General features: G+C 36.7%; 1 protein-coding gene across 2 annotated transcripts; it reads left to right on the top strand.

Annotated features, from left to right (window-relative positions):
* The first annotated feature begins 3,515 nt into the window (after positions 1-3,515).
* zgc:65811 (uncharacterized protein LOC393524 homolog) lies at positions 3,516-14,577 on the top strand. 2 transcript variants are annotated; one of them, XM_042504352.1, is made up of 8 exons: positions 3,516-3,598; positions 4,515-4,620; positions 4,730-4,827; positions 9,125-9,199; positions 9,302-9,406; positions 10,206-10,283; positions 10,487-10,570; positions 13,584-14,577. In XM_042504352.1, the coding sequence occupies exons 1-8, from the start codon at positions 3,533-3,535 to the stop codon at positions 13,671-13,673; spliced, it is 702 nt and encodes a 233-aa protein (XP_042360286.1). In that variant the 5' UTR covers positions 3,516-3,532; the 3' UTR covers positions 13,674-14,577. The 2 variants fall into 2 exon arrangements, with proteins under 2 accessions (XP_042360286.1, XP_042360285.1); XM_042504351.1 differs by lacking the exon at positions 13,584-14,577 and adding an exon at positions 11,670-12,239.
* The last annotated feature ends 340 nt before the right edge of the window (positions 14,578-14,917 follow it).

Genomic DNA, 14,917 nt, shown 5'->3' with positions numbered 1-14,917 from the left:
ATGTTGTCAGTCAAGATGTTAAAAGGTTAAACACCAGTATACACACGTTTCAACAGTTAAAAAATCTATTTTGATCTTCCAAAATCTTAGTAACTGGGCTCTTTAAACCAGACATTTATACATTTAATTGCACAGTATTGCTGTAATTATTGCACCAATTATTACACGGTTAATTCACTGTGTAGTAATGACAAGCAATAATAAAAACAAGCCCTGTTTGCTGCAAAACAGCCTCCTCAGGCTGAGGAGGAGCCGTACAGATGAAGGGACAGACTCCTGTGCAACCGGGCCAGAAACGCCAACGAGATCAGTAAAGAGGAGCTGCTGTGAAAAGCTGAAAAACAGGTTTTCAGTCAAAGACTCAGAGCCAGGGGGTGCCAGGACATCACCAACTGGCCGACGGCCTGAATGTGTTGAGCTGCAGGTTTAATGAGCCCACCTTCACACCCCTCACCCGCTCTCGTCAAACTGTCCCAGCCCCCTCTGACCTGTCAGAGGATCACAAACTTCCTAACGGAGCAGCGGTTAGAAGGTGAGGCTGGAATATCACATTCAGCACCTGAACCACAGACAGCAGTACGTTTATGTGATGATAGAAAAAGCTGAATCATTGTGTTAGTCCGACTAAAACTGGACTTAATTAAATTTCTTAAAATCGGGCAAACACACCCAGATCAGGTGACTGGATGTCGAGCTATTCCATCATGGAAACACCTCAGTCGGACTTCAACTGATGACCATACACCTTTTTTTCTCTGGGGTCAAAATGACCTCGCCTGGTTTGACTGTTATTTAAAGCATATTGTATAAGCTGTCAATCAATTCTGTGTTACACCTTTAGTCTTACTTCAGTCCAACCCATTACCACACATTTTTCCCTTCCTTTTTGAATTTAGGGCCAAAAGACCTTGTTTACATAAGTATAAGAAAAATATTTTGACAGCAAAAGATTTCATTTGGGGTCAGAATTAAGGGATTAAGCGTGCTCCTAGTCGCCGTGCCAGCCTCCCTTGGTGTTCACAATAAGGGACTGTTCGTTACTTGTGAGGAGGGAAGTGGTGCTGCAAAACGAGTCTGGCTTTTTTTTCTTTTCTTTCAAATGTAGGCGCTGAGGAGGGACTTGTGTTTTTAATTTTGGCTTAGGTTAGGGACATACAACTTCAAAAGGTAGTATTTCATATTTATTTTAAATTTTAAAAAATTAAACACCCCAGTCACCCCCCTCTTCTGGTAAAAAAAGTACAGTTGCAAAACACCAGCATTGAAGCAAAGTGATGTGCTGCTGTGGACGGGGCCGTTGCAAAACATATTTCAGCCACCTAAAAAAAACAGTGTCAGTTTAACTGAACACTACTGTTTGAAAAATCTGAACTTCCGCATCAGCTGCAGGAGGCCGCAGCAGAGCAGCAGCTGCTGTTCAGAGGAGTAAAATGACTGTTTTTTTTCTCAATGGAGTCTGGTGTTTTTCAAAGTGAAAGTCAGCTTTACTGTAGATTCTGCCATTCATGTTAGACATACAGGTCTTGAAAATACGTCTCTCTCCATGCCCATGGTGCAAAGAAGTACAAAGACAAATAAAGAAGTGTGCATGCGCAATATGGTGCAATGTGGTGGGTGCAAAAGGTTTTCATTGTACGAGCTAATAAATTTTATACATTACATATAGTTGATGTATCAGCTTCAAATTTCAGTCTGTCAAGGCTGTCTTACGGCAAAGTAAAGTGCTGAAAATATACTAAATATTGCATAAATCAAATGGATATTGACTTTTTTTAGGTGGCTTAAAAAGAATTAGAGACAGATATGGCCCTCTTAGAGCATTTTGAAATAAAAAAAAAGATCAGGGGTTCAATTATTGCCAATAAAGTTCATTCTGGTCTCTCTGTGCTGCAGAAGCATCTCTTTTTATACATCTAGACATGATTACACCAGGTAGTCAAAGTGGTTTGGTGCGGTTTAATTTTCCAAATATTTAGTTTAAACATATTGAACAGTATTATTATTATTATTATTGAATTAGATGACAAGGTAATTACGTAAACCAGTGACATCAGGGTGAGTCTGTAGGAAATCATCGTCCCTGTGGTACAATCAGACACAAACACTGCTGTCTGCATTAAATGAGTGCAATGTATCCTGCAGAGATGTGTACCTGCACTGTCGTTGTGTGTGAGTGTGTGAGGTTGGTAGAGGGGGAGGAGCAGATGGCGCAGCACATTTCCTGTCCTTTTGTTTTCAGCTGGAGGTATTAAGTTTCACGTTTACAAGATAAAAAATGCCCAGTGCTCCATTTATTTTTTAGAAATTTACCTGTTCTGTTTTACAATCCTTTAGCAGTTTCTTTATATTCCATTCACAGATTCAGTCTTTTAATACTAGACGGGTCGATCAGCTTCAACTTCTTTTTTACAAAACAAAACATGGCCAGTATTCCCTCAGTATCAATGTCTACAGATAAATGATAAAGTACACTTTAAGTACACATTTTAAAAAAAATTTTAAAAGTAAATTACTATTTTGCACTTAATTCATGATTTTTTAATTATTTCTGTATATATATATATATATATATATATACACACTTTCCTTTATTTACTTTGCACTTTGTATCGTGTTCTATGTACTTCTTGGTTTTTATTGGATTAATGTTTAAATGTATACCGATTTTTATATCATTTTCGTATTTTTATTTATTTGTATCTCATCTATTTTTTAAATTTTTTTTCTGTAATTTTATGTCATTTTTCAGCAATCACTTTTCTTTTTTTTTTTTGTACTTGTTTTTGTCTTGCTCCTTACTGCTGAGCTGCTGTAGCCTGTGAATATCCCTGATCTGGGATTAACAAAGTCTTATTTTACAACGTAGGATTGTGTTTGGCCTTGCATTTGTCTTTTTAATCACTGTGATTTTTGTTTTCGCATCAAATCAGGTTAAAAAAATTTTTCTTGTCATTCATGACATAAATAACTATAAGCCTATTAACCTATTCAGTTGCTCTTGTTTCCTTAAGTTTCATTTTGTCTGTTCTTGTGGCCCCTCCCCTCTGTGCGACACCATCTGCTCATTGGTTCCACGTGTTGTCAGTCACCCCTCTAAGCCAATGAAATGAAAGAGCGAGTTCAGAGAGGCGGGGTTTCACGTATGTTGAGGCTGTGATAAGAGCACGCAGTAACACTGTGACCTGTGGATGTTTTCTGACCGTTAACTTCGCGAGGACAGACCGCGAGATCACCTAACAAATTCAGGTATTTCTTTTATTTGCAACTGACGTCGTGTTTATAACGGCTATCTCGTTACTTTATTTTTTTTTAAAATTTATTTTAAAGATTTAGCGTCGTTAAGATGTCTAATACGTATTAACAACTGTTTAATACGACGTATACATGCTTAGTAAAACCCGAGGAGGTTGTAATATGCGTGTATTTTGTTGTATCGCGTGGCACGAACAGAGCTGCGGAAGTGATGATGTCATTCATGTTTTTGGCACCTTTACAGACTCGAGTCCACGCAAACAAAACCCCGCAGGTCATCATGGCACTGGACGGATGTGGCGTGTTTTGCAAATACATCCTCTTTATCTTCAACCTCATCTTTGCGGTAAGTGTCAAATAACAGAAAAATAAAAAAAAATAATAATAATAAAAACGTGTTTTCCCTTCCATAGGGACTGTTATTTAATCTTTAATCATTCAGAGGAAGGTGGTGGCTGGAGGGTGACTTAGGATTTTTAAAAAAAATGTATTTTAATTAATTTTAATATATTTTATTTAATTTATTTTAATTAATTTGACATGAGTGACTTGGTGTGGGTAGGCGCTTGGCCCCTACTACCACCGTAGATTAGTTTTCAGGTTTTAAAAACGTATTTTTGATGTTTGAAAGTCAACCCTTAGAAACGGAAATAATTTGGTCTTAGTTCTGTCAAAAACATGGGAAAAAGCTAATGAGCAATGCCTAAAAAATTGGCAAGAAATTAGTAAAAAGTGGGGAAAAAAACCTATTAATAATTTTTTTTTAAAAGTTAGTTTGAACGAAAGTTAATTATAAGCCGAACTTCAACGAGACATAGAATAGAGTCAGGTTGTTTTGCAAGTTCAGTCTGCCTCTTTTTGGTTTCGTTTCTGCTGAGCATGAACTCTGGCAGCCGCCCAAAAGCATGAAAGGAAACCAAAGTAAATACAACATTTATTCATTCACGTCCTATTTAACCTGCTCTTTTCGTGCTTTCCATGCTGTCTTCTAGCATTGCGTTTCTGTTTATTTTGCCTGTTTGACATGTTTATTCAGCTGTCCTCTCAGTTTGTCTCATTCTACACTTAATTCCCTCAAAGATTATTTTTGTGTTTCCTGTCAGTTCACCTGCACAACATAGATTAAACAGTCCTCCTCAGCTGTCCCCTAAAAATATCACATTTGACACAACCACAGTATGGGAGAAGTGAAATAATGTCAGATTTGTCGGGATTGTCTGTGGTGAGCTGTGGGTTTATATTTCCTTTCTGTGGTTTTGCAGGTGGTTGGGTTCGTCTTTCTGGGTCTCGGCCTGTGGCTGAGGTTCAGCGACAGCACCAGACCCATATTCGAAGTAGAGGCTCTCAACTCAAGTGCATTTGTTATGAGTCAGTATGCATGCTATGAAAACATTTTAGTCATTTCTTCAAAATAATTGCATGAAGATATTTTGCGCCTGATAAACATTAAATCACAGATCTGTGCCTCTGTCATCAGTTGTGACAATACTGATCGCTCTGGGCTCGGTGATGCTGATCGTGGTGGTGTTTGGAGACTACGGCGCCTGCAACGAGAAGAGATGCTCTCTGCAAGTGGTAAGACGTCTGCACACACTAACTTCCTGTTGCGTGATTGCAGCAGCCTGCCTTACATAATCGAAACCCATTTTTTTGATTAGCAGCATTGAAGAGCAGCAACATTGAATTTCATACATTATTATTCTTTGTGCATTGTCAAATACTCACACTCAAACCGCTCCACACACAAAATGCACTTTTCAAAATAAGGCTATAAAAATACAGTATTTACATTAGGATATTCTACTTTCATTGAGTAATTGTTTTTATCCAACACCAATCCTAATCATAAATATCAAATCATTTTCAGAATTTTATCCCTTTAAATACCAGATTTTTGTTGTGATGCCACAATGTTTAAGCGGAGAAAAAAACACAAAAAATTGTATGAACACAGCCAGAATTATCAAAAAAGTGAAGAATGAAAAGCACTTATAATGCACCAAACAGCCCCTAAGGGTTCAAAATAAACATATGGTACAGTGCCACAGTGCTCTCTTAGTTCTGCAGTCACAGAATTAATGTAAAGGCAACAAAGCCGAGGCTTTCATTTAATTTTTTCTGCCTGCAAAGTCTGGTGCGGTTTCAAAGAGGCCTGAAAAAGTTTCTCTGCATGAGACAAACAACTGAAGTTTCTTTCACCAGCATCCAGAGAATTTAATCACACAGTAAAAAAGATCATCAACAGACTGGTGAAAGCTACAGTTGTTGCTTTTATAGTAAGTATGTTTTTGTCGATGAAACTATGAAAGTAAACAATTCACTCCTCGTGAACTGCGGTCAAACTGTGCAGCGCAGATCAAATATGAATAAAGACTCTGTCTGCCCGTTTCTCCTCTTAGACGTTTTCAGAAAACACATTTTGGTGTACTGTTATGCTGTTAAATGAGAACATTTGTGACCCGGCCGCCATGTTGAGAACAGCTGAGTCAACACAAAGCACCACCCATCAGCCAGAGCAAACTTTATCATTTCACAGCTAAAAAGTACATTAAAATATGTTTCTGAAAGCATCTGAGGAGAGAATCAGGCAAGCAGTGACTGACAGCTGCATTACGGACTCCTCGGGTCTGATCGGTGGTTGTTGTTCATGTGCAGAGTTTTTGCAAAGGCCATTGGAAGCACAACGAGGAGGCAGAGGAAAACGATTATCCAGGCCTTTGTGCCAGTGATAGCCATGGCGAGAGGCATATTTCGTTTGTCCGTTTCTTGTGAACTAAACATCTCAAGAGAATCTTCAATTTCTTTTCAATTGTTTTTTGAATTTCTTCAAATTCAGTCAATCATCAATACGTAAAAGTTACCAACTGTAGCTAAAAACGCTAAAAACTCACAGTTTTAGCAGTTATATTCAGCCGTGACATTTCGGTGCTAATCAGAGGAGGTAAACTGGGTAAGTTGAGCCGTCTGTCGGAGTTTCAAAGCAGCTCAAAAGACTGAAACATGAAACCTGACCGAAAGCAGAACAAACCACCTCCACCTGAACCGATCTGTCTATTTTTGTCTTTAAAATCAAGAACCAGGAAAAAACAAAAGGTCACTAGACTACTAGTCCAAGTGCAAGTGAGCATCTCAAAGGATCAGCACGTACACCGTTAATAACTGAGGTGGGGCTCTTTGAGGAGTCGGCTGAGTTGTTTTCTTCCCGAGACAGAAGCTTATCCTTCATTCAAGGCCAAGTGTTAACAGTTATCTTTCAGATAAGAGAGCCGCAAACCTGAACTCACATTTCTGTTGTTTCCTGTTATTTTTGAGTTCTTTGTCGCTCCTGTAATTGTGCTGAAATCACTTGTTTGCTTATGTAATACAGACTTAAAATAAGTCACTCCTTACGGTTCAGTGCCTATGCTCGTTAGGTCAGTGGTTCCCAACTGGTGGGTCACAGTCCAGAAGTGGGTCGCACATCCACTTTGAATGGACTGTCGAGACCATTTTAAGTTTGTGAAATACTGGCTGACTGGGTTTCTTTTGAAGCTATAAGTTTTTATTTTTCCATTGAGCCTCCCTGAGTGACTCTGGGGAAATGTATTAAGTGTTTCTGCCTCATGATGTGTTCAATGACCGACGGAAATCGGAAAATCCGATGACAATTTCTGTTTTTAAAGTTTCTGGCTGTCATAAATGGTGTCATTTTGGCAGTTATTATTTCTGTGGTTTGGAAGGCATGTTTTCTTTAAAAATTGCCCAATTTTTTAAAACAAAAGTAAATAACTGTCAAATTCAAAAGGAAAGTGGGAAAATTTTAAAAATCATCACAATGTTTTTGAAGAAAAAAAAATGCTAAAAATGTTTAGAGTAAAGAAAAAAGCAAAAAGGGTTTTAAAAGTACAAAAAAGCTAAAAAAAAAAAAAAATAAATAAATAAATAAATAAATTTTAAAAATCAAACAATAAAAAATTGTAGGAAAAGAAATCACCTATTTTTTTTCTTAAAAGAAAAAAAAAGAAAACATGTCTTCCAAACCTGCTGGCCCAAATCGCAGAAATGCCCCTCATTTTAACTACTATTATTTATTTTACTATTTTTTAAGCCTACATTTTATTTCCATTTGGTCAAATCAAATTGAATATGTGGTCATTTCTCTTATGTGCGGACCTTTAACTAATAACAGAGGAGAAATCTGGACTCAGTGGCTGCACAAGTTGGAAACCAGTGCTTTGAATTATATGGAGGAGTTGTAATTCTTCGTGCCGGTTATCTCTTGGAACCACTTTATCTCTCACTTCTGCTTAATTTTTATTTTAGTGCTCAATATCGTTATCACTTCACCTCCTGAAACCTGCAGACTAATTTTTTTGTAACCACAAAGAATCGAAACTGTCAGTTTTATGTTGAGAAACCCTCGCAGCACAGCGGCAGGAAACTAAAGGATGCGAGGGAGGACCCGGGAATGTAAAAAGATCCGTTATTTACTCATAGCTCTGCCTCTGCTGAGCTCTCTGAATCTTTGGGAATCTGCACTTTTGACCTTTGGCTTCATTTAGGACTTTTTCATCCTGCTCTCCGCAACTAACACGATTAATTATTTTAAAATTCTTTAAATCATACCCCATGACAATGTGGTTACAAGAAACCATGAAGCAGAAAAATCAAACACAGAAATTTGTGTCAGTTATTTTCCTCTAATTTCTAGTTTGATGGTGTTTTCTAGTTTCATCTCATAGCCCGATCTCAGTGTCCTTTTAGGAAAGTCCGATGGCATTCCTAAACTGTTACACTGCACAAAGGCGGCACACTGAGACGGCTTGTGTGCGGTTGGAAGAAAGAAGCCTTGACCCAGTTTAAAACTGATTTGCAACATAGAAATGAAATGCAGCAAAGACACTTGCAGAGCAAAAATCTGTAAAATGTTATGGAGTGGTGGAACAATGGTTATGTTTATCTGTTCCTGTGTGTTTTATCAGTTTATTAACCTGTAGGGCCTGTTAGGTGCACACTTTTAATTCTTCATTTTCTGATAACTTTGGCTGTGTTCATGAATATGGCACACATTTTGGTAAGACTGTATTTTTGTTAAAGCTTTGAATTTCCTGCTCAGCTCCTACAGTAAGTCTTAAATACTCTGTGTAAACAAAATTGTTACAATCATATTGCTAAGTGCAAAAAACGTGCCATGAAACCCATTTAAACTGCAACTTTTGTTGCAAATCACTGACATATCCCAGGCTGTGGGAACAAAAAAAATCTGCTTGGCATGTAGTATTTTAAAAATATTTTTTTGTGTGTTTTTTTTCCTTCAGTAAAAACCTAATGGCATCGTGACAAAAACCTGGCATTTAAAGTGTTGAAATTCTGAAAATTAATAAATATTTGAAATTTATGATTAGGACTTGTGTTGGTTGAAAAAATCAACTCAATAAAAGTAAAAATTTATATTGATGTGTAATATTTTCTATAGCCTGTTATTTAAAAGCACATTTTGCATGCAGAGCGGCAAATCAGTGTTGCTGCTAATCATTAATGTGTCCTAGGCTGTAATTATCAAAAAATAATAATCTACTTTGCATGTAGTATACTGATAATAACTTTTTTTTGTTTCATGTAAAAAAACATAGTGGAATCATGACAAAACCTGGCATTTAGAGGGTTAAAATTCTGAAAATTAATGAATATTTGATATTTATTATTTGGACTTTACACAACATTGGTTAGAAATAAAATAGCTTAATGAAAGTACAAAATAATATTAATGTATAATCATTTTTAAAGCCCATTTTGTGCACAGAGTGATACAAATGTGTGTAATATTAAGGGTTAACTTGTATCTCTTTAAGATGTTTAAATTGGGTTTACTCACCTCCTCCTCTCCTTTCAGTTCTCGGCCCTTCTGACCATCCTGATATTGGCTGAAGTTGTCGTTGGCGTGCTCGCCTACACCAAAAGGGACGAGGTAAGAGGCTAATGGGAAAGAACAGAAGAAACAAATAAATAAAAAATCAGTTTAAATCCTTTATTTCTAATCATGATAATCTGTTTTAATTTTGATTATTAGGTTGGCTTGAACCTCGCAGAGTTCTACTCTAATATGTACACTCTGTACGTGACCAGCGGAGGAGATCCATTCATTCGAGTCACACTCACATTCATCCACAACACGGTGAGCACAACATTTAATGCATATCAATTTAACTCAAAACTGTTGTTAGTTTTTATGTGATCTGAACTTCATTTTATAGAAACTTGGAAACCTAAAGTGTTTAATTTTAAATTACTAAAAAAATAAATACATATAAAATAAATAATCAAATGAATTTTGTGTGAAAATATATGGGAGTGTCACAAGCTGCAGTTCCCCTAATGGCCACTAGAGGCTGGCTCTAAAAGTGAGTCAATCCCCATAGACCCCCAGTTAAAATTGCCAACTTAACAGCAGAAATAAACATGTTTACAGCCTGGTACAAAAACCGTTTTTGGTCTCTATAGATAATTTCACTATTCATGACAGCTGTACAGGGGTGAATTTGTATATAACTCAACCGTTTAAATTTAATTAAGGCTTAAAGTTACACATATTTAGGGGTGTGGTTGATGTTTTGATGGCTCACTATGAGTAAAACCTATCAAGATCTATCAAAACCTACCAATCTGGAGATTTATAAAGCAGCTGACAGCAGTTAGCAGCTAACTCAAGGCAGAGCAATGGTTGTAAATGTTCACAAACTGAGAAAACAATGAGATTCGGGAGCTCCTTACCCTCTGAGCAGAGGATGAGATCAGCCGTCATATAACAGGGACGATTAAAGATTGTTATTGCCATGTTATTGTTTATAACTCGCTGCAGATGTTACATCTCACCCATTAATTTTGCTTCCGCAATGCCGGCATGCTGTCTTAAATCACACATTACAGCGGCATGATTGTTAATTTTAAGTGTTTTTAATCTCTCTCCTCTGTAGCTTGACTGCTGTGGAGTGACTGGAATCAAACTGGTGGAGGTGGTTCGGCAGACCTGCCCATCAGGCTTCTTTCAGGCTGTAAGTTGGTGCCAAAAAACAGAACTGTGCAAATGAAATTGGGATTTGTGTCAATTATATTTGAGTAATTATCTGTTTTCACTTAGGAGACTATTACAACAGAGTGTACCTGAGAGTATATGAACTCCTTTACTGTACTGCTGTACTACGTAGACTCTGATTTAGCAACACGAAAGAGTGTCTCCTGTCTCGGTCTTTTTCAGAGTTGTCCCGCGACCATCATCACTTTCTTTGACAGCAAAGCGCAGCTGGTGATGGGCCTGTTTCTTGGAACCGGAGCTCTTTTGGTAAGTAAATGTGATGCATGCTGCGTATTTATATACTTGAATTGGGTTTTGGCGATACCTATATTTTCATATCTTCACATGTTCCTGAAGTTTCACTGGGGTATGCGGTATGTGACGGTATCAGTGTGCGATTTCGCTGCGTTCTGCAGGCTGTGTTGCTATTTTCAGTCTTCTCAATAGAAAACCCCAGTAATGAGTCCTAAAACCTGAAGGTCATGTTACAGAAAAGAAAGTTTGATTTTGAGAATAAAATCATAATTTTGAGAAAAAAGTTGGAATATATATATTTTCTCGTGCCTGTTTTATGGTTTGCCAGCAATATGTTTATTTCCATAAAATAATATCCCATTTCTCGTTAAAAAAAAACAACAACATCATTTTTTATTAATTTTATTTTATTAATATTACTTTTTTCTCGTAAAATTGTGGCTTTATTCTTGTAATATGAGTTTTTTTCTTGGAATATTAAGAGTTTATTCTCATGAAATGACTAGTTTTTTTTCATAAAACTATTCTTTTATTCTCCTTATATTTTTTTTCATAATATTGCGACTTTATTCTTAAAGTCTCAACATTTTTTTTTTTTTACCATAATGTAGCCCTAAAACTCTGTCATAGGTGTCCAAAATGTGATGTTTTTTTAACAGGTTTTGAGCCTAAAATAAGGTCTGTGGTTAACACAAGCTGGAGAGACTTCAAGATTTTATTAAAGAACAAAAACTCAATCAGTAAATATCCCACTGTTCACTTTAAAGCTTTTATGTGTCTTACAAAAGTGGACAAATTAAAATCACTCAGTGCTGTTCATCATACGTTTACACAACACAGAACACACTGTAAAACTTAACACCATTTAATTAGCATCAAGTCCAAACTGACGGATGTGAGGAAAACAAGACTGATATCGGTGAAAAAACAGCAAGATTCAGTGTTTCGCTGTTGAAAAACTTTATTTTGTCTTTAACTCCTGTTTAAGTAAAGTTTAAGTCTAATCACCCTGCACCCCCTCTGTCTCCCAATCAACACTCCTCCCCTGTCTTGCTTTTAAAAACCTTTTTTTTCTGCATTCTTTCATATTTCCCATCATCGGTTCCCAAAGATCATAGCTCTGATTTGCAGCTCGACTCTCAGCAAAAAGATCCGTCAGTCCAGCGCATCTGCTCAGTACATCATCCTGACTCAGTCCGCCCCCGTCCTGGCTAACGCTCAACCATGTCAGCTCGTCTCCACGTCCTACCCGCACCCCGACCAAGACCCGGTCGTCTTCACCCCCCTGTCTGCGGCCAACATCCCTGTGGCTCTGTCTTAGTGCCTTCCTGCCGCGTTTCACTCTCACTTTCATGCTGTGTTGATTTTTTATTCACAACGCTTCGTCATAGAGAATACGCATTTGGTTTTATCATTTTTTTTATCCATTCTCCTCAAGGTGTGGTCACTTCATGGTGTTTTCAGCTCCATTTAAAAGGAAAAATCCACCCTAAAGACTTGAAGCACAATTTTTTATTTGGCAAATTTTGTTTTATTCACACAAATTTTTGGTCAAATTCTAATATGCCAATATTTCCACACACAGCTACAGTGGGCAAAATGTCAGCACAAATATCTTAATTTAAAGAGCAATAATTTCCTTTTAACGTAATTTTTTTTGCACAAATTTTCAATAGTTATGCATCATTGAGCTCAAATGCTCTCTCTTCCATTAGCTGGAAACTGACAGTTCTTATCGATGTCCCAGAGATGTATCCTCCCCAGCAAATCATTTGAATCTCTTATTTTATTTTATTTTTTTATATATGAAGGAATACTTCAATGCCAAATGACTATTTACATATCAATTACAGTTAGAGATTTTCACACCATGATAACCGTCTCTGAAGAAATTGCAATATCATTGAATTACAGAATTTTTATTATCAGTTATTGAAACAAAAAGCAAAAAGGCAGGTTTTATTACTGTAATTGAAACTGGACACCACTTTTTTTTTTAAATGTGTAAAAGTGTGTCTTTTCTAAATGACTAAAATAAAGGTGAGTTTTTCTGTCCTGCTGTATTTTTCTTCCCAACAGCGTAGCTTAGTAAATATACACTGAATTATAACAGTTTTCATACTAACGTGTACTTTGAAACCAGCAAACCACAAAAATACTAAATTTCTTATCGAATTCAACGTGAAACAGGGTAAATAACAAAATATATTGAATTGTCTCCATTTTGTGGATTTGTTCACCGTGCAGGCATGTGAGATTTTATTTTATTTTTTTAAGATTATAACGAAACACTTAGTAATTGATATACAAAATGGTCATTTGGAGGTAAGAAGTATTCCTTTAACCCTTTGAAACCTGGATCGACTTCACTTTTCTTGAGCTGCGTTCAGTCACCTTCACGAGTATCTAAAACCTTTGAATCTTGAGCAGATTGGTCCAATTTCAAATGTAGATTTGGAAAATTATATTTTATTTTTAAAGGGAAAATGTATAAAAACTAAAGTTGTTATTATCAGGATTTTTTTATATATATTATCAGAATTTTACAGAAATGTTATCATTATTCAAGCCCTTTTTTAAGGTCATATCCTCTTTTCTTTTTAACTTTTTTGGTGTTTGTTTGAATTTTTATGTAATTTTCTATTACCTTTTATTTTTTTTACTATTTCTATTTTTTTATTTTAGGCTCTTTTCTTCTTAAGTTGCTCAAGAAATCAACCAATGTGCTCAGGTGTTGAGGATTATTTTGTATATCTACAGATAAAAAATACCTCCAGGGTTGGATTTTTCCTTTTAATGCATCCCTCATTAACCATTTTTCTATTTTTAACTTTGCACAAGCTTCTCTTTGTGTAGCTGCATGCAAACTGGTAGCGCGGGCTGGTACCTGTCCCACACTGACTCATTCTGTGGCTGTTTGGATCTTAGAGGTGATAATGGCGCAGGGAGCAGTTTGGTCACCGCACAGCTCTTTGTCCCATCCCTGCTCTTTACTTCCCCTCCTCCTTCTGTGTCTGCATGACAGATTATTGCCCTGGTCTGCACCATTATCCTCCTGAAACAGACCAAGAGAAACGAGCAGGAGATCACCGCGTACTACACCACCGTGTACTAACCAGAGGACGCAATCCTCGCCCTTTCCCCGCATCATCAACGAAGACCATCGCTGGAATTCAGGCACAGCCAGCAAAGAAATGTTTACAGATTTTTCTCTGTATGTGAACTACTGATCACACTGGTTTTAAAACTGAACTAGGATTTATTTTCAAAATATCACACTGTGATAATCTGACCTGTTGTGAGCAGAAAGAAAATACCTGCTTTGTTCAGAGCTGTTGATCGATATTTTACGTTTTGTTTTTTAAATAACTGTGCAGTAACTCTTGGTGAAACGGATGTTGCGTATAATTAGCTATTATTCATCGAGCTAGAAACTGTCACGGCGAGCGCGTCCCAGCTCGACAGGCCTCTAAATCACTGTGTGCATGCGATAAGTAATCAGAGGATGAGAACGCATCCGTTAAATACCGTCAGGAGGAGAGAGGAAGACGTTTTTGTTATAATGAAACCTCCACATGTCTGTTACACATAATAAGCAGCGTTTTGTGTGGAAGCGTTAAATACTTACTGAGCCAGCAGCAAATTTCTGTTTGTGTCAGAAATGTTTGTAGAAATGTAAAAGGGATCATTTTCTTTAAAATCCATTTCAAGTACTTCAAGTGTTAGGTTAGGTCAAATGAGAGTGGGCATTAAAGGGATAGTTCACGTTTTTTGAAGTGGGGTACGTAAGCATATACGGTAAATTACCAGTAGTATTAATGCACGATATTGGATTTTTATATATTTTCTGCCTCATTTTGACCATTATATGCATATTTGTTTTTCCATCTAAGTGCAGAGATTATCAAGTTTCTCCTACAGTGAAATCACCATGTTACACCTATTCTTATCATGATGGCTCACTGACGTATAGATATAACAGATATAAAATAAAATGCTTTTCAAAATGTACACAATCATTAGGCAAAACATGAAAATTACTTTAGTTTACATGTTCAAAAAAAGTATTTTTATGTAACAAATGTTAAACAAAACTAAAATCATCCAAGTTAACAGACTTTGAGGAAACTCTACCTAAAACAATCCTAAGAATAGCCAAAACCAGGACTAATGTGACGTATTTCGACTGACATAATTAAAGCTTTTTCCTGCTGACCTGCCATATCCGCAGAAAATTTCATTTCGGGCCGATGCCAGTATTTCATTTTTAAGTCGTTATCTGCACATACCAATGACATGCCAATAATATCGTGCATATAGTATCGTGCAACCAGTAGACGTCATCTGCTCGGCCTAATT

Source organism: Plectropomus leopardus, chromosome 17 (genome assembly GCF_008729295.1).
Source record: "Plectropomus leopardus isolate mb chromosome 17, YSFRI_Pleo_2.0, whole genome shotgun sequence".
In the NCBI taxonomy this organism is placed as follows: Eukaryota; Metazoa; Chordata; class Actinopteri; order Perciformes; family Serranidae; genus Plectropomus; species Plectropomus leopardus.
The sequence above is the reverse complement of the archived record's forward strand: the minus strand, read 5'-3'. Positions and strand labels throughout refer to the sequence as shown.